This window comes from Euprymna scolopes, chromosome 7, assembly GCF_053919585.1.
Source record: "Euprymna scolopes isolate OS-2025 chromosome 7, ASM5391958v1, whole genome shotgun sequence".
NCBI classification, from domain to species: Eukaryota; Metazoa; Mollusca; class Cephalopoda; order Sepiida; family Sepiolidae; genus Euprymna; species Euprymna scolopes.
In genome coordinates this window covers 134,420,665-134,441,663 of record NC_136488.1, presented here as the reverse complement: position 1 = coordinate 134,441,663, position 20,999 = coordinate 134,420,665, and the positions used below count along the sequence as shown (strand labels likewise).

Here is a 20,999-nt window from a genome sequence, read left to right as displayed (position 1 = left end):
AGCTTGTACTTAAGAGAGGTAGGGGGTGTCGGCGCTTTATACAGAGTTATCCCACCAGGGCGTGTTCTAAAAATCCAAACATGTCACGCAGAAAATTAGGGAAGACCCTTACCAAACAGTTGTATTTCAATGCAAACAAAAAACAAAAAAAACAAGACAAAAAAAAAATGACTTTTCATATTTTGTTTGTGTTCATATGTGTTTCGTATGTTTCAAAACCAAAATTTATAGGGTAATATATTCAAGATACACGGGTAATATCAGCGCACACCGCACCTTCTTCGGAGGAAGTGGCTTGTCTCAGTCAGTCCAGTCATCCCTTTTACCAATTAATTCATCCGGTCATATTTTGATTTGTCCCGATTAAACGAGTAAATTTTTGTGACAAATAAAATTATAATTTTTGTGTAATATTCAACAAAGAAATTTAATGGTTGACAATAGACCATTTAAATTAGCCCGGCTTCAATTTTCTGCGAAATTGCTTTTCCGGCCGCCATCTTAAATTTTGACTTCCGACATTTTCGTTTTTATTAACACATCTTCTAATCGTTTCTTTCATGAAAGCAATTGTAAAACAAAATGTAAGTATTCCTTGAATTTAATTGCTTTATATTTTTGTTTTGTTTTCTTCCTACAGAAGCACGACCGAACTATATTCCCTTTGTTTTTTATATAGAAATGAGCCAACGCTCCAAGTTTGCATGTAAATATTTGGCCTTTTCCAATATTTCTTACATTTGTTTATTATTTATTAATTAATTTTACTATTATTGTGGGGAAAAGAAGTAAAGAGAGCAAAACAGAGAGTCGAATTTACGATGTTCTTTCGTAGAAAATATATCAACAAAACAAATACAGTTAACTCTCAATTTATAAAAAAAGATTTATTACTTTTAGGAAATATTTCAATGAAAATAATAGTTCATTTATGAGTGAACAAAAGGGGGGGAATTAGTTGAGATTAAGGAAGTTTTAAAATAATTGTTTACATAAAATTAATTAAAAATGAGCATGCGATAGTAGAAGGGGGAATACAAAAGTTAGTTACTGTGTCTGTGTGTTCGCCCACATTGTTTTATCAGCCGACTCGCTTGCTACGTTCACAGTGTTGTCGCGTTAGTTTTTAGCTGCAGACAGTAGTGATATATATATCTTTCAACACTATCTCTGAATTTTGTTAACTGCACTTTTTTTGGAAAATACAGAGGTTTTTAAAGATTTTCACCGGCTCCCAGACACGTAATTTCCGACAGCCCGGAAAACTCTCTGATTGGTCAAAAAAAAATCAAAACATTGAACCTCCAGAGCAATTCAGTAAAAAGAAAAAGGGCGCCTCTAGCCGCTTGCGCAGAAAACGTCTCGGGGCACTTGAATTTCCGGCAGCGAAAGAGTGAACATCGTAGCTCACCATATAACTTTCCGCCCAGTAAACGGAGTTTAAAGGTTCATCGTTCATGATAAATAGCTTTGGGTTTTTTTTTTGTGAAGGAAAGTTTGGTAGTATATTTACATGTAAATGTAGGTTGGGAAAAAAAAATTTTTTTTTTTTTTTTTGTTTAGAAAATTTTTACATCATTTTTATTTTTAATAATAAAAATATGTGTTGTCCTTCTTCCACCTGATGGTTCTTCCGGACTTTGATTTAGTTTGTTTCTTTTCAACCTCTGTATCAGAGGAAGATACAAAAGTGTCAGATACTGGAAGGGGTGGAACAAAATCTTTTGACGTTGTTGAAGAATATGCAGGCTTCAATCTATCTATGGAAACGTTACTGTGTACATCATCAGACATTTTAATAGTAAAATATTTGCCATGACGATGTACTACTTGGAATGGACCTGTATATGGAGCTTCCATAGATTTTCGAATCCTGTCTGTTCTCAACCAGACGCTGTCACAAATTTGAAGATCCTTAGGAATGTACACAGTAGGTAAAGAATGGAGGTGTCCACTGGATAATCCGTCTGTGTCAAATTTCCGCATCTCCTCAGCTAGAGCTTTTATGTGAGCTCCTGTTATATCAATGTTTGCATCCTCGTACGCATCGATTAACAATCTAGGTATCTGTGCATTAGCACCCGTAACTGCAGTAAATGGTGAACAATTGGAATCGTTGGGTGTAATCCTGATACCTAGAAGAACTATAGGAAGAGCAGATAACCAAGATTCTCTTCTGGCAATAATTGCTGTCTTTAATGTTCTGTGTGCTCGCTCGATCATTCCGTTTGCTTGGGGATGGTACGAAGTTGTTCTCAGCCTGTGAAACCCTATAATTTTTGACAGTTCTGAGAACAGCTCAGACTCGAATTGGCTACCTCTGTCTGTAACGACATGGAGGGGCACACCAAATCGCGATATCCACAGATCAACAAAAGCAGTTGATACTGACGCTGCAGTTATTTCGGTCAATGGACAAGCCTCTACCCATCTCGTATTTCTATCGATGCATGTTAATAAATAACGATAGGGAGAGAAATACGGGTCTGTTTTGCTCTTGACTGGTGGTAGAGGGCCAACAATGTCAATGTGTACAGTTTGAAATCTGCTGGATGGCAATTCAAATGGATGCACGTCACTTTTTGTGTGTTTGTTTATCTTTGCTTGTTGGCAATGCTGACATTCCTTGCACCATTCCTTTATTGACTTGGCCATTTTGGGCCAAAAATATCTGGAAGTTATCATTTTAGTTGAAGCAGCAATTCCAGGGTGTGACAAGTTGTGTAAACTGTCAAAAACAGATTTCCGGAGCTTTTGTGTGACAAAAGGTCGTGGAAAAGGTAAAGACACGTCACATAGGATTGTATTATGTTCATTAATCTGATACGGCTTCAGTTGATCACATAGAGTTTTTGTTTCTTCATCAGTGGTTTGGTGATTGGCCATCTCCTGTAAGTCACAAATATCAATTGTGATTGCATACGCTGGTCGCGATAAGCAATCAGCTACAATGTTCTGTGAACCTTTTATGTGTGAAATATCAGTCACATATTCACTCAAGAAACAAAGGTGACGCTGTTGTCTATCGGATTTTAAAGGTGTTTGGCTTTTAAAGGCGCTGCAGAGCGGTTTATGATCTGTTAATAACAACAAGTTTCTGCCTTCCACCTGATGTTTAAAATACAAGACTGCTAAATAAGCAGCTAGCAATTCTCTGTCAAAGGTAGAATATTTTTGTTGAGTTTGTGATAACTTTTTTGAAAAGAATCCAATAGGAATTGGTTGATTGTCATTCATTTGATGAAGTGCTGCTCCAACAGCGTAACTGGAACTGTCCGTAACAAGCTGATAATTAGTAGCTTTTGAATCGGGATAAGGTAGAGCGGTTACACCTGATAAACTTGTTTTTATCCTTTCAAAGGATTCAACTTCCTCCTTTGTAAAATCTATTTTCTTAGATTTTTGATTCAACCGAATACACTCGGTGAGTGGTAAACTGATTTCACTGAAATTTGGAACTAATTTTCTGTAAAAATTTGCCATGCCAAGGAATCGACGCAGTGATTTTGAATCGTTTGGTTGAGGAAATTCATTTAATTCGCGGATTTTCTTGTCACTTGGCTTAAGACCATCAACAGATATGTGAAATCCCAAAAATTCAAGTTGAAAAACATTGAAAATACATTTAGAAAGGGAAATTTTAAGGTCGTACTCACTGAGTTTCTGTAAAACAGTATCGAGGTGTTTGGAATGCTCTTCTTCACTATTTGAGAAAATAAGAATATCATCGATGTATATAAAAATACAATCGATGTCACGGAAAATATTGTCCATCATCCTTTGGAAAGTACTAGATGCGTTCCGCAAACCGAAAGGCATGTAATTGTACTCATATAAACCGAAGGGTGTTGTGATGGCTGTTTTGCACACATCATCCGGATGGACTGGTACTTGGTGGTAAGCAGAAGATAAATCAATTTTTGAAAAAACTTTCTTACCGTGCAGTTTTGATGACAAGGAATTTATGTTTGGCACTTGGTATTGATCTGGTTTTGTTATAGTGTTTAGTAACCTGTAGTCACCTACAGGTCTATAAGTCCCATCAGATTTATTCACCATGTGCAAGGCCGAACTCCACTCTGATTTAGAGGGGGATATAATTCCGGCATTCTGGAGTTTCCTGAATTCCTCTTTTGCTATGTTGTATTTCTGGGCTGATAACTGCCTCGTTTTAGAGAAAGATGGAGGGTTACTGCCAGTTTCAATTCTATGAAACACTTTAGGTTTTGTTGCATTGGAATCGCGATGTGGAGAAATTAAGTTCGGATATTTTTGCGAAATTGTGTGAACTGTTGTGTCGGCAACGTTATCCGAGCATAAAGCAATGTTCATAAGTATTGGTGATGGCTGTGCGTTTGAATATCTTTTGGTTGTTTGATCAATCAATTTGTTATTTGTGCAATCAACTATTAATCCAAAATGATTCAGAAAATCATAACCTAGGAGAGGTCTGGTAGTTTCTGCAATGAGAAAGGTCCAAGTGAAATCACGCCTCAAGTTATGAAGTGCCAGGTTTAATACTGCTTGACCGGAACATTCAATGTTCTGACCGTTAGCTGACACAATTGAGATGTTTGTTGGGTATATAACTATACCGCTTATATATTTTCTTGGGATTACAGATATTGCAGCTCCCGTATCCACAACAAAATTCAATTTTATAGCTCCTAACCGTGCGGCTACTTCAAGAAGCGGCGAAGATGTGGAAGCTATCACGCTTCGCCGGGTTAGTTTTCCGATGTTTTACTAAAAGCAGGGGAGGCAGGACGAGAACTGGGTTGCATTTGTACATTCCGTTTGTCTGGCCATTTACACCATGGTTTGCAATATTTTGCACGTTCGGCAAAATATAGATGTGAACGGCAGATTTTGGGTCTCTGATCCTTGTTAAAAGGACGAACTTCATTTGGACAATTATATGATTTTTGTGACGGATTACTTTTTCTTTGAGATCCGTCATCACTCTGGTTACGATGGTTTTGGTTCCATGATATCTGTTGTATTTGCGCGGCTTCCTGTCTATTAAAATATAACAACAGGTCATCGGACATTTTTCCAAGTCTTTCCATATCGAGATCAATTTGTGCTGCTACCATGGGTTTGATCGAATGAGGTAGGGCTTGGATGAACTTATGTCGGACAATGTCTTCTCCAACACCAATTCTACCTGCTAACGACATGAGTTCGTTCAAATAAATCGAAGGACGTCCTGTCATGATTGAAGATGACATTAGTTTGTCCAGCATTTCAGGCTTTGATTTTTCATACTGATTAATCACAGCATCTTTTAACTTATCAAAGTCTTTTGATTCCAGTATGCTGTTTTGTAATTTTCCAACTATATCCGTTGGTAGTGACGCGAGAATATGATAAAATTTTTGTCTTGGTTGCTTAATGTTCATAATACTGAACTGGGCTTCCATTATTGAAAACCAAGCTAGTACATTTGAATCAATAAATGCCGGAGTTTTCATCGCAATTGACTGCACTGGTTTATCTTGTTCTGCTGCCATGTCGACTTCGTTTTCTGCCATTTTAGTTTTCCCTTTTGTTATTCACACTTTTGCTGTATGTTGTCTTTTATAATTTTGTTATGAAGATAGGTTTTTATGTTAAAAAAAATTTTTTTTTTTTATATTCAGAAGGATTTGTTTTATCGTTTTCATACAAAATTTTTTTTATTTTTGTTGAATTTCCATAGTTTTTCGCGACCTTGGTGAAATTGTTTCTTGAGTTTTTTATTTACTTTTGTTGAAATTCACATCAAAAGTTGGTTATTTGAAGTATTAGAAGGCAGTTTTTTTGTTTGTTTGTTGGTCCATGGTGAATTTCTAGTGAAATTATTTCTTGGGTTTTCATTTTGTTTAGTTTCATTGAAATTCACATCAAAAGATTGGTTACTTGAAGCATCAGAAGATAGCCCTTTTTTTTTTTTTTTTTATAGAAATGTTTGCGTGTTCAAAATAATCACGGCGGTGGGTCGCCAGTTTTGGCCTTTTCCAATGTTTCTTACATTTGTTTATTATTTATTAATTAATTTTACTATTATTGTGGGGAAAAGAAGTAAAGAGAGCAAGACAGAGAGTCGAATTTACGATGTTCTTTCGTAGAAAATATATCAACAAAACAAATACAGTTAACTCTCAATTTATAAAAAAAGATTTATTACTTTTAGGAAATATTTCAATGAAAATAATAGTTCATTTATGAGTGAACAAAAGGGAGGAATTAGTTGAGATTAAGGAAGTTTTAAAATAATTGTTTACATAAAATTAATTAAAAATGAGCATGCGATAGAAGGGGGAATACAAAAGTTAGTTACTGTGTCTGTGTGTTCGCCCACATTGTTTTATCAGCCGACTCGCTTGCTACGTTCACAGTGTTGTCGCGTTAGTTTTTAGCTGCAGACAGTAGTGATATATATATCTTTCAACACTATCTCTGAATTTTGTTAACTGCACTTTTTTTGGAAAATACAGAGGTTTTTAAAGATTTTCACCGGCTCCCAGACACGTAATTTCCGACAGCCCGGAAAACTCTCTGATTGGTCAAAAAAAAATCAAAACATTGAACCTCCAGAGCAATTCAGTAAAAAGAAAAAGGGCGCCTCTAGCCGCTTGCGCAGAAAACGTCTCGGGGCACTTGAATTTCCGGCAGCGAAAGAGTGAACATCGTAGCTCACCATAAATAAAGACCAGTAATTTTATACAATCGTTTACAATCATTAAAAATTTTAAATGTTTTCTTTGCAAGTGCCTTGGGATGATTTTGACGTTGGAAACCATTGAAATAAATAATTTTGTTATTACGTATCTTAAGTTTAAATCTAATGTCCCAAAATATATGAACAATGGTTTGGAGATGTGAGTGGATTCAGTGTATCCTCCTTCCTCTTTTACTTAAAGCATCGCATAAAAAAACACATTATGTAATTTTTGTAAATGTTTATTTTAACTTTAACACAACGCCAGCCATTCTAGTTTGTGTTTTTAGGGATTTTCGGGGTTACTGACAACAAATCTGATATTCAAACTCATTGCAAATTTACCGTTTGCATCGTATTAATCCCTGGACCCTGGGACTATTTTATGCCATTTTACTGCCTTTTCTATTGCTGCATGACATATAATATGGTTTCCACTTATCTAAATCTACAGCTGATGTGCCAACTAATATCTTACAGGATTAATGAATTTCTTGATATGGGCTTCATTTCTAGGGCAGTTATTCGACATATTAAAGGTTTGCAATAGGGTGTGGCATAAAGGCCTGCTACACAAGATCTCCAGCTAGGGAAGAGCTGGAAATGTCTTCTCAATTATTAAATCATTCCTTTCTGATAGGTTTATAAGAGTAATGGTTGATGAGCAGAAATCAGAAGCTCACAGTATTAATGTCGGCGCCCCTCAGGGTGTCATCCTGATCCCAACTCTCTTCTTGATCTTCATCAATGATCTCCCAAATCATATATCATTTGTAGACATTTATGCAGACAACACTACCATCTATGGCAACACCTCTAAGACGAGAAATGGTCAGGATCTCTCTGATTCTCTCCCCTCTGATTTTGAGCATGTGGTGCAATGGGGGAAAAGCTGGCTTGTTAATTTTAATGCATCTAAAACCAAACTTCTATCTTTTTATCATCAACGCTCTGACCCACATTTGGCTCCTATTGAGATGAATGGCTTTCACCTTGAGGATGCCCCATGTTTAGACAAACTTTTTGGTCTGCCCTTTACTCCTGATCTGAAATGGAGCACATACATCAAATTCGTAGGCAAGATCACTGGAAAAATGGTTGGAACATTCTAACACCCCAGTCTCACTACTGAAGCAATTCTCTACCTTTATAAGAGCTAAGTACGTCCTAGGATTGAATACTGATGCCACATCTGGGCAGAAGCAACCTATCCTGCCTTGACAAAGTTCAAAACAGCTTTTGTAATCTAGTAGGCGATGCCCTTTTCTCTTCCCTGCAGCCTCTTTCCCACAGAAGAGACATTGCAAGCCTCTCCCTGCTCTATCGCTGTTTTTATGACAAGTATTTGATTGAGCTCCAATCTATGGTCCCCCTTCACTAATCCTTCACAAAAAATACTCTTCTAGCCAAAATCACTATAAAAAAATTCTCCCACTGTCTATCATTGCCTAAATCTAACATGGATTCCATGAACTAACCTTCTTCCCTAAAACTGCCCACCTGTGGAATTCTGTTCCACTGGTCTGCTTTCCGCTAACTACAATATTGTTATCTTCAAGTCCAATGTAAACAAGCTCTTGTCCAGCCATACTCGTAAATGATCTAATTATGCCAAATTCCTTCAACAAACGACTATTATGCAACTGTCCCAATGACTACAATGGACACATTAAACCTTATTCTCGAGTGGCCTTAGGACCTGGATATTTGGTGATCCCTTTGTAAAAAAATAAAATAAAATAATAACACACCCTTTTTTGTCAGGAATATACCTTTTTTTTTAAATTAGATATTAGAAATTAACATAAAGAGCAACTTCCATAACGAGGCATAGAAAGGGAGAGACTATTCTGGAAGGGGCAGTAAGACTATTCTTTTTATATTTCTAACTTCTTTTATTTTTTCAAAAAATAATTTACAGCTCGTGTGTATGAAGAAGAAGACAATGTTTTAAAGTTAAAATATTTTTATTATTGAAAATAATTTTAGTTTTTGATGATTTATCATTTTCGTCTTCGTGCTAGTTGATTAATTGTTGTTTTAGTTTAATTTGTGTGGATCTTTTGGAATATTCAAGTCGTCAGGTTTTTTTTTCAACTTCTTTTCTCTTTCAATTTGAAGCCTTCAATTACATATTCCATATACTAAATATTAAGTCTTGGAAAGAAAACAACACTCACCACTATAATTTACAGGCTTAAAATTCACTTTCAAACCCATACACTATAATTAACTTTGGATATTTTTAATCCGTGGACGTAGATAAAGACAAGTTTAAAGGTTGGACACTCTCAACAGTATCAATGTTTTAAACAGAATATATATAGAAAACAGACTTTTCACCATGTCCAATTTTCACAAAATTTAAGGATTTCAGAATACAGCCTTATACCATAATTTTCAAGTGGTCTTTGTGCCTTGATGAATGTTGATCCCTAGTAAAAAACAGACTATAGTCTTTATTGCTATCTTTAAATTATGAATCAATGTTGAACTAGGATCTTCATGCAGATCCTCACATTTATGACTAACATCCTGCTCTTAGGGTTAATATCATGCAGAAATTAAAACATGTTTTTGCCTTCATCATCAACCCATCTAATTGGATCTTCAACAATGTTCAAAAGATATCATATATATTATTTTTTCCCAAATAATTCATTTATTTTCCATTTCTAATGTAAGCATAGCAATCTTTCTTAGTAATGTGATGAAATAAAAGTAGGAAAACTTTTCCTGAAAAAATAAAATTTTCCTCAACCACAAACTTTCCAAATACTCAAAGTTACTATGAGTACTAACTCACCATCTGTGCTACTACAGAAGAATCTACCAATCTGAATTTGATGCTTCATTTCACAGATTCATTTCTGCAGTTGATCGTTGTGCAGAAGTGGAAGCACACACATGATTTAAAAAATATTTAACATTTTTGTTTTTACTCGCCTTCACTCCAAGTAAGGCATATAACCACTTGGATGTAAGGGCTACTAATTGGGACTATACCTAAGAAAGATTAACAAGATGTTGGTTGATGTTGCATTTGAACTTCTGCATATCAGTACAGTCAAGGAAGCAGGTAGCAGGAAGGGAATTCCAAAGTTTAGCTGTTCAAAGGAAGAAACTATTAGAGTAAAAAAGTTTTCTGGCATCTAGGGACCTCCACAATGAAGGAGTGTGATCTTGTTGCTAAGCAGGTTTGTTGGGGATATATACGATATGCATTGTCATGGAAATGTACGTCAAAATGGCACATGTGAAGTGAGTTCATAAGTGCACATTCCATTAAAATACTTGTAAAACAGGAATCGGAATGCAATGTTGCAGCGATGGGACAGGGGTTGGAGCCTAGTTGACAATATGGGAGCTATTAGATTAGAGACCTTTTTGTGGACCCTATCCATGAGGGAGAATTAGTGGTAGATGCATCAGCTTAGATGTGGCAACAGTACTCTATGCATGGGCGGATGGTGGCTTTGTAGAGGTACAGTATACTCTCAGGTGTGAATAGTCTTCTAGCACAATAGAGGGAGCCCACCTTCCTTGCAGCAGCTTTTGCAATGTCCTCAAGGAATTTGTTCCAGTTCATATTTCCTGTGAATGTTAAGCCAAGGAGTTTGAAGGAAGAATTCTTAAGTAGAAAGTTATTTGTCATGGATAGTGGTGGTTGGAAATGCTTCTTGTAATTGTTAAAGGAGAATAGCTTAGTCTTACTAGCATTAAATGTTACCATCCATTTACGGTACAATTCCACTACAGTTTGGAGGTCATTTTCTAAGGATTCAGCCATTGTCTTGGAGTTGTGTACATCCGTTCTTCCCTCATGCATGTTATAAAGCGTGGTATCATCAGCAGATATACTCGTCTTGGACGAAATATTATCGGGGAGGTTGTTAATAAATATCAGGAATAATATTTGTCAAAGGCCTTGGATAGATAAAGGGCTACAGTCCTTTCTTCAGACACTCTTAATCCTCTGACACAGTACTATAAACTAATGCACTTGACACTAATCAGGAAATGTCACAGATCTGTATATTTCATCTGAACAGCTATAAAGCAACCCAGAAGCTCAAGATCACCAGGAATGACAATGAACTACAAAATGTCATTTTTCGTGTTTACTTAGGTGTCAGACTGGACAAAATTTTATACTCCAATGAGCGCTAAAGATAAAGAAAAAGGTTTCTATCAGGAACAATTTGCTGATAAAACTTGCAAATTCAAATGAGGGTGATGCAAACTTTAAAACCTTGCACACAGCTGCTTAAATACTGCTACTAAGTACTGAAATGAAGTTTTGACTGGATCATGCCATATTAAATCTAGACCCAATGCTAAATAATGCATGTCACACAATCACTGGGAAATTAGATCAAGCCCACTAGCAACATTGTACAAATTGATTGAAAAAGTACCTTCCCCAATATCCAAAGAGATGTCCATGTGAGAATTCTCAAAATATAGCATACCAACAAAAGAAACCTCTATTTTTTTCATGAGACTGATTTATATTAGGAATTATTTGTGACCACCATGAACCTTAAACTTGCATGGTAACAAAATTACCACAGTGACAGATGAAATAAATGGAGTGATTACTTGAATGAAGCTAACCAAGAATCCATGTTCCACATAGAACGATCTCTCAAGTAATAACTAGGTTATGAGCGAATTTTGGAAAGATAGTCATCAATTTTCATAGGTGGAGACTAGCGACAAGCACCTGACTTTGTGGTCACATCCCTAATGACTGGTGGGCATGTTGTACTTACCAAGAGATAATGGCAAAGGGTTGAGTGAAAGTTTGTTAGAATAAGAAATATAGTATTATTATAAATAAATATGATTATGATGTGCTTTCAGTTATCTTGTTAAGTGACATGAAATGAAATTCTACTATTTATTCTGCATTGATCATCATGAAATAAGCCCAAACTGTGAAAATATTGGATAACTTTGGATCTGATGGCTAATGTCCAAATTATCCTTTACATTTTTAGTATATCAATTTGTTTTAATTTATTTGTTGTTTTAGATATAAAATAACCATTACATGTAATAGCAAAAGTATAGGATTGATAATAATATGAAGATAATTAAAAACACTTTTCTGTAAAAAAATCTTTTTCGTTATTAAATATCGAGTTTTGTTTCATTCCAATCACATTTATCATGATAGAATATATAAAAATGTACGTATAATTTTCATATAGTAATTACCCTTATCTGCTTATTTATTGTAATTTTATAAACATTTGATGTAATTCAGTAGTTTTTCACTTCAGTGTAGAATAAGTAATTTCATCTTCAAAATATTTTATCTTTAATTATGTTTATTTTACCTCTGGTCTCTTACTAGTAAAACACATGGAATTTTATTATTTAGTGTTAAAAACATATAAAGAAAATGATAATTTAATTTTAATTTTAATAATGGGAACTAAACACTGATTTCCTATTTTTACAGACTTAGAAGATTTGGTTTGTATAGTAAAAAATCTTATCAATAGCTTCCTGGCCTTTAAAGAAAACAGCTTTTATGTTAATTATCGAAATTAAAAAAAATATTTAGTGTTTATTATTTCTTTCATGATTATTATAATTGAATGAGTTTATTATATTTTTTTATTGCAGATTTATTTAAGGTTAATTAATTTGAACAACAAAAACTTTATGAATAAACTACTCAGAAATTCATATACGTTAGGGTATTAATTATAATAAAAACATGAAACTCTAAACGATTGAATAAAGTAAAATAGAAACGTGCTCATATGTGTTGCAGATAAGAATTAACAAAATAGGAAAAGTAAAAGTTGGATAGAGAATATTTAGAGATTTTTACACATTGGTATTTATTTAAAACAACATTATCTTTTAAATTATACAAAAATTATGAACCAATATATATATATATATATATCTTTACTTCAAATAGCATATCTTCAAATTTTATGAGATAGTAATATTCTCTATAAATGATTGCAACATCTAAATATAGATAAACAATATTTTACTAACCAAATATACAAGGGATGTTCTATAAGTAATGCCTCCTATTTTTATTTTGGATGAATATATTAGAGGGAACTGCAAATTGCATTGCTATAATAACATAATTCATGCATTCTTAATCTGAAAGCTTCATCTTTATGTTGAACATAGTGACAGTGTTAGACTCTAAGAAAGCAACCCTAACCCTAACCCTAACCCGTCATGGACGTGCATAAGAAGCATGCAGATTTTTTATTTAGCCCAAACAAAGCAAAATGCTGTAGATATATGGGACTATTGGAAAGTAGAGGTCATATTTATAGTGGCATTTGAGGTAGGAGATTGGGTAGTTGGATGTTCATATCAAATTTTTATTTCTGTAACTGAGTATAGTCAGAAAAACAAGAGCAGGCTAGCAATTCAAGAAAAGAATATATTAGAATAAAAAGTTTTCTGGCATCTGGGGCTGTCTATAGTAAAAGGGTGATAATGTACTGATTGTTTGGTTGACTGATTATGATGTGCTTTCAGTTATCTTGTTAAGTGACATGAAATGAAATTCTACTATTTATTCTGCATTGATCATCATGAAATAAGCCCAAACTGTGAAAATATTGGATAACTTTGGATCTGATGGCTAATGTCCAAATTATCCTTTACATTTTTAGTATATCAATTTGTTTTAATTTATTTGTTGTTTTAGATATAAAATAACCATTACATGTAATAGCAAAAGTATAGGATTGATAATAATATGAAGATAATTAAAAACACTTTTCTGTAAAAAAATCTTTTTCGTTATTAAATATCGAGTTTTGTTTCATTCCAATCACATTTATCATGATAGAATATATAAAAATGTACGTATAATTTCCATATAGTAATTACCCTTATCTGCTTATTTATTGTAATTTTATAAACATTTGATGTAATTCAGTAGTTTTTCACTTCAGTGTAGAATAAGTAATTTCATCTTCAAAATATTTTATCTTTAATTATGTTTATTTTACCTCTGGTCTCTTACTAGTAAAACACATGGAATTTTATTATTTAGTGTTAAAAACATATAAAGAAAATGATAATTTAATTTTAATTTTAATAATGAGAACTAAACACTGATTTCCTATTTTTACAGACTTAGAAGATTTGGTTTGTATAGTAAAAAATCTTATCAATAGCTTCCTGGCCTTTAAAGAAAACAGCTTTTATGTTAATTATCGAAATTAAAAAAATATTTAGTGTTTATTATTTCTTTCATGATTATTATAATTGAATGAGTTTATTATATTTTTTATTGCAGATTTATTTAAGGTTAATTAATTTGAACAACAAAAACTTTATGAATAAACTACTCAGAAATTCATATACGTTAGGGTATTAATTATAATAAAAACATGAAACTCTAAACGATTGAATAAAGTAAAATAGAAACGTGCTCATAGGTGTTGCAGATAAGAATTAACAAAATAGGAAAAGTAAAAGTTGGATAGAGAATATTTAGAGATTTTTACACATTGGTATTTATTTAAAACAACATTATCTTTTAAATTATACAAAAATTATGAACCAATATATATATATATATATCTTTACTTCAAATAGCATATCTTCAAATTTTATGAGATAGTAATATTCTCTATAAATGATTGCAACATCTAAATATAGATAAACAATATTTTACTAAGCAAATATACAAGGGATGTTCTAAAAGTAATGCCTCCTATTTTTCTTTTGGATGAATATATTAGAGGAAACTGCAAATTGCATTGCTATAATAACATAATTCATGCATTTCTTATCTGAAAGCTTCATCTTTATGTTGAATATAGTGACAGTGTTAGACTCTAACAGAACAACCGCTGTCATGGACGTGCATAAGAAACATGCAGATTTTTTATTTAGCCCAAACAAAGCAAAATGCTGTAGACATATGGGACTATTGGAAAGTAGAGGTCATATTTATAGTGGCATTTGAGGTAGGAGATTGGGTAGTTGGATGTTCATACCAAATTTTTATTTCTGTAAGTATAGTCAGAAAAACATGTAAGTTATTTCTGTGAGTATAGTCAGAAAAACAAGAGCAGGCTAGCAATTCCAGAAAAGAATATATTAGAATAAAAATCTTTTCTGGCATCTGGGGCTGTCTATAGTAAAAGGGTGATAATGTACTGATTGTTTGGTTGACTGGCAGTATTATTTTTTTATGGGAACATCAGTGCAGCAAGTTCGTTAGGACACATTACATTGAAATATTTGTAAAACATGCATGAGGGTTTAACACTACATCAGTGAAACAGGGGTTAAAGCTTTATACACTGTGTGGGATCTATTAAATCAGAGGCTATTTTTAAGAGCCTGTTGAAGAGATGAAAGAGTGGTTTATGCAACAATTGTTTTTATATGTATGAACGGTAGCTGGCAGATGTGAGAAGTTTTCTAATATTATATAGAGAGCTCACCTTTCTTGAAACAGACTTGATTATATATTCTATTTGTTCAATTCATGTTACTTGTGAATGACAGGTTGAGGAGATTGAATAATATGCTCTAATGTAAAGTATTATTAGCAATCGTTATTTAAAAGATTTCCTTGAACTGTTAAAAGTAAAGAGATTTTTTACCATCAACTTGTGGTCTCGTTCCACTAAAAACTGGAGGTTTTTCTAAGGAGATTATCATAGCCTTGGATATGTTCGAGTTCTTTTTTCTCCATTACAAGAATGATAAATGTCGGGTGATTGACATCTGTAGCTCACCTACATTAATATCATATTTTTAAAATGTATGACCAGCAAAGACAACTTGAATCTTTTATCTAAGAAAGATCTAAATATAATTTTCATGAGATGACCTTTATGTGAGACATTATTAAAAACTTTGAATATATCAAGTACTATCACTTTAGCTTCACCTGGCCCTCCTGACTGAATGATATATGCATTCAGAGATTAGCATTAAGATAGCCGTAGTAGAATAGGCTTGATTAAATCAAAGACGGCGGTCATAAAGAAGTTTAACATTAACAAGGCTGTTAAATGTCATTAGATAAAGTAAAGATTCAAAGATTTTAGCAAAGACTAGGAGGAAATTTATAGGACTTTGATGATTCAGGTTAGTTTTTCTCCAGATTTAGTAAACACTATTACCACATGCAATTATACAATTGCCAGTGAAACAAGGATGTTATTTTTTTTTATTTACCATCAATTCAATTGACATATACTATCAACAAATTTAATTAGAGATTCCAAATCTATTTATAGTAACCAGCAATTTTTAAGTTTCTTGTCCATTACTTTCCAGCATGTCTGCTATTCTAATGGATTCATTGTATTTACTCAGCTCCTAATGTTATTGGCAGCAACATATATCTACAACACAGGCTCTGCCTTATTCTTAATTGACTGCAAACAACCTCTGCAAATATACTTGTTATTCTCTTGCCATACTCTGTTGATGGCCTCCATTAGAATATATCACTGAGGGATTATTCACTCAGTCATCCTATTCTGACAATGTACTTTTGTCTCTTTTTTAGTATGATGGCAAATACTTGGAGGCAGTGATGTACACTGAGTTTTCATAAGAACAGACAATAATCATGACAATAATATTTAAAACATTAGGAAGCTAGGTATAAAATTAGAAAATCATCTACCCAATCTATGCAAATTATCACAAGTGTGACAAGTATTCAGAAATATTTGTTTCAGACGTAAAACTTTGTTGATATATGCAGATATTGATAAAAGGTGACATCCATAATAGACCTCATCATTTGCAAAATCATATTATGACCAAATGTAATTCTTACTTACTGCTGCTGTAAACAATGGTCTTGACCTTCGGGACAAGATCAAAATGTAGTGTCTGTTCTTCAGATGCTGCACTTCAATTTCTTGTTCTCTGTCAATGGAGGAGAAATCCTTCACGACTGAGACAATTTTTATTTTTGTTCCTTTTCTCCACGTTAAAAAACGACCCTGGTGTCTATCTCTGTCCTGTGGGGAGGCATTGTAAATAAGAACAATGGTCTTATAGATCCAAAGTGGTTCTTTATTTGTCTCATTAAAATTATAGATCTAACAGTAGAATGTGCGATTTTTATGATCTCTTTTGTCTTAGTTTTATGATATGATCACTGCCAGCATTTTATGTATCAACATGAATTCTAGTATTCAATAGCACTACCCACTTTAGATTTGTTCTACTTGATGACTACTATCAGTAAACATAGCCACTTCAAGAGATTAAGCTTTTGTTTATCACAGAAAACCAAACATTGTTTATTCATTGTTTTAACTCTTTAATAAAGGAAAACTAATTGAATTGTCTTTTACTGGTACTGGCATGTATATATATTTTTCAGCTTGCTCAGCACCTTGGATTCTGTTCACTTCTATTATTTCATAGGTAGATGAATTCTGCATGAAAATCAGACTCTTTGATGAAAAGTGTCCATATAGCCACATATACAGAAACTGGTTCATCAAGAAATTAGACTCGCCTAACTAACACATAGATACTCTCTCATGAGCTTTTCTTGCTTCTATGTTCATTAGGGATGAAAACCCAATCAGATATCTGACTCTTATCAGGACCTAAATGAAAACATACCTGTCTGCATTATATAACCAAAAGTAATGGCCTGAAGAGTTTGCTTATTCTATCTCCAGCATATTTTCTTAGTCTGATGTGGGAACACTCAGAGTCAATTAATGCATTTTAACTTTTCTAAGGCACATTTACTCAGCAGAGGATTATGTCTGAAAGGCTTACCTCTGTTATTCCCACGAATGCTACATATAAATATTATGAATAAAGATATTTTATAGAAGCAAAACATCTCTTTTTCCTCACTTAATTGCTGACAGACCATAAACGCACCATCTGTTTTGAGACAGTACAAATCTCTTCATCAAGCACCACTAAAAGATGAATTCCGCTTTCTCAATCCATCCAATATTGGATAGGTTGGAGTCTGCAATACTAATCTCTGATATTATTTTTAAGTAAAAGTTGTCTTCATGCCACTTTTTTATGCATGATATTCGGAAGAAAAACTCTTTATACTTTGGTCACTTTTAACCTTAATTGCTTTCAAGTCTTTGAACTGTAAACGAGTAAAACATATATTTAAAAATCTACATAAGAAAATATAATTTTAATAAAGCAATTTTGTTATGAAGCAGCATTGGATTGAATTATTGCACATTTCTTTACACAAATTTTTATAAAGAAATTGAGTTAATTAAAATACTGTCGTATGTATTAATGCACAAAGAAAAAACTTTGTATTTTCTCAGAATTTATCTTTTGTTTCTTATTTTGCAGAATCATTCATTAGAAAAACAAGTGTCATTGGATTTGAATGGATCTACATTGGTGACTTGAAATATGCAAATGTCTTGCAGTAATATTTAAAAAAAAATTTAACAATTTTTATATAATTGTTAAATTGCCTATAATAAAAGAAATCAGCTTTGCGAACGATATGAATCTGTCTTTTGTTGAAATATGATTGGACAAAACCTTATCTTGTCAGCTGTATATTTATTTAAAATCTTATTAATCTTATTAAGTACAGCTAAAATGCTTAGCATAATCCAGTGTCAAATGTCCATATGATTAATGCACTCAGAAATTTATTTGTATGACTTATTTTCTAATTCATAAATATTTGAAAAAATATGAATGATTAATACATCATTCCATTTCTCGCATAAAAGTAAGATATAAAAAATATTAAAAATCAAATTATATCAATCTGAAATATTAAAAAATGAACTCTGAATCTGATACTGGAAAGGATTCACATTCTTGTGAAGTATGTGGTTCCTTTTTTACAAATGAACATAACTTGGCTATTCATGTGCGAACACATACTGGAAAGAAACCATATTCTTGTGAAGTATGTGGCTCTCATTTTGCACAGAAATCAGATATGTTGAAACATATGCAAACTCATACTGGAGAGAAACCATATTCTTGTGAAGTATGTGGCTCTGCTTTATCAAGTAAAGAAACTATGTTGCAACATATGCGAACACATACTGGAGAGAAGCCATTTTCTTGTGATGTATGTGGTCATTCCTTTACAAGAAAAAGCCATATGTCGCAACATATGCGAATGCATACTGGGGAGAAACCATATCCTTGTCAAATATGTGGCTCTTCTTTTACAAGTAAACACCATGTCTTAGAACATATACGCACTCATACTGGAGAGAAACCGTATTCATGTGAAGTATGTGGATTTTCTTTTACAAGGAAACAAAATATGTTGTTACATATGCGAACACATACTGGAGAGAAACCATATTCTTGTGAAGTATGTGGCTCTTCTTTTGCAGAGAAAAAGAATATGTTGCAACATAGACGAACACATACTGGCGAGAAACCATATTCTTGTGAAATATGTGGTAGTTCTTTTACACAGAAAACACATATGTCAAAACACATGCGAATACATACTGGAGAAAAACCATATTCTTGTGAAGTATGTGGTTCTTCTTTTTCAAGGAAAGAAAGTATGTTGCGACATATGCGAACTCATACTGGAGAAAAACCATATACTTGTGAAATATGTGGCCTTTCTTTTACGATTAAACACCATATGTTGCAACATATGCGAACACATACTGGAGAGAAACCATATTCTTGTGAAGTATGTGGTTCTTCTTTTACAAGGAAGCAAAATTTGTTGCAACATGTACGGACACATACTGGAGAAAAACCCTATTCTTGTGAAATATGTGGCTGTATGTTCAGAAGGAAAGATCATATGTTGCAGCATATGCGTAAGCATACTGAAGATATGGTCGATTGGGAAAAGGAAAAATTATGTTCTCAACTTAAGTACTAACTCAGTGTTTTAGAGGTAAATGAGAACTTTAGTGAAGCGTTTAAATATCTATGTGCCGGATATAGAGATCAAGTGTTATTTCCAGGGAGTTGGCCCCTTTATTTTTGAGAACTTCGACTGATGTGAAATGAAACAAGATATAAGTGGCAACATGCGTGGACACATACTTTAAAGAAACTATATGACTGAATTGTGACATTCCATTTTCATTTCCTATATTGCAGAACATGAGACTAATATTCCAATGAAATATATACTTATTTACACTCCAGTTTAATATCATACGAAAGTATGATTGATAGGAACTAAAATATGGTGGCATATTTCTCTATTGCAATAAAAATCTTGAAGCTTGAGAAATATCATATAATTCTCGGCATGTGCCCTATCTCTTAAAAGGAAACCACTCTGGTTGCGACCTACACACACATACTAGAAAATATTTCAGAAATTATACATGCCATTTGCAATTAAAGGACCTCTTCAAACAATAAAATGATCTCTCAGATTATTTTGATCCTGTTTACAGAAATAAAAGCCAAGTTGGTTGCAACACGTGCAAAGGTGCCAACTGAGGGCGAAAAAGAATTATTAAAAACTACAAGATGATTATAATTGGTGAACTAAAAGAAGAGAATTGAAAATTGTACTGAAAGAAACGGTTTTAAACCTAAACTTTTTTTATTGCAGGTAAATAATATGACTTTTACAATCATTTCAGATATATCATGGCAAATCAATTTTGATTCAATGAGATAAAAAGGCGATACATAAGATTATATCTCTAAATTCTATTTTATACTTCACCACAGAATAAAATGCATCTACAAAATGTGCAGTTTTTCTTCCTGCAATTGTAAATACAGTTCTCTATTTCTATTCATATATTTTTCTGTTACTAAAGTGTAACACAATATTTTTTAGTAAGATTTAGTATTTGTGCAATATACTCTGAAAAGTGAATAATTAGTTGTAAACCATTTTGCATATTATTGTATTGGATGAAAAATGAATAAATTTATTTTGTTAAATTTAATTTTTTTCAGAAAAAAATAATCGTTTGGTTGTCTTGATTTGACGAGAATATTTTTTCTGAGACAAAATTATGTTAAGCAAATTCCTCCTAAAATTAGGATACTAAACCTAGAGCTAATCCCTGATTGGTTTCTGAAATATGAATTTCAAATATCATTATTTATCTATGTATTAATACGATAGCACGTGTGCTATTTTGCGTGTCATGCTTACATCTTTTTTCATCCGAGTGACTGTCATTTAATTTTTATGACCTTCCATTTTACCAAGAATTCTTAAGTTTTGGTTTTGGTTTTAATTACAGCTGAAGGAACTCAAGTTATATATATATATATATATATATATATATATATATATATATATATATATATATAGTAAGTTATAAAATGTATATGGCGA

At 32.9% G+C, this 20,999-nt stretch overlaps 1 protein-coding gene across 1 annotated transcript; it reads left to right on the top strand.

Moving 5' to 3' along the window:
* The first annotated feature begins 484 nt into the window (after positions 1-484).
* On the top strand, positions 485-20,611 carry LOC145280247 (uncharacterized). The gene is made up of 2 exons (XM_080132023.1): positions 485-584; positions 18,035-20,611. The coding sequence occupies exon 2, from the start codon at positions 18,483-18,485 to the stop codon at positions 19,563-19,565; it is 1,083 nt and encodes a 360-aa protein (XP_079988149.1). The 5' UTR covers positions 485-584; positions 18,035-18,482; the 3' UTR covers positions 19,566-20,611.
* Positions 20,612-20,999: the final 388 nt, after the last annotated feature.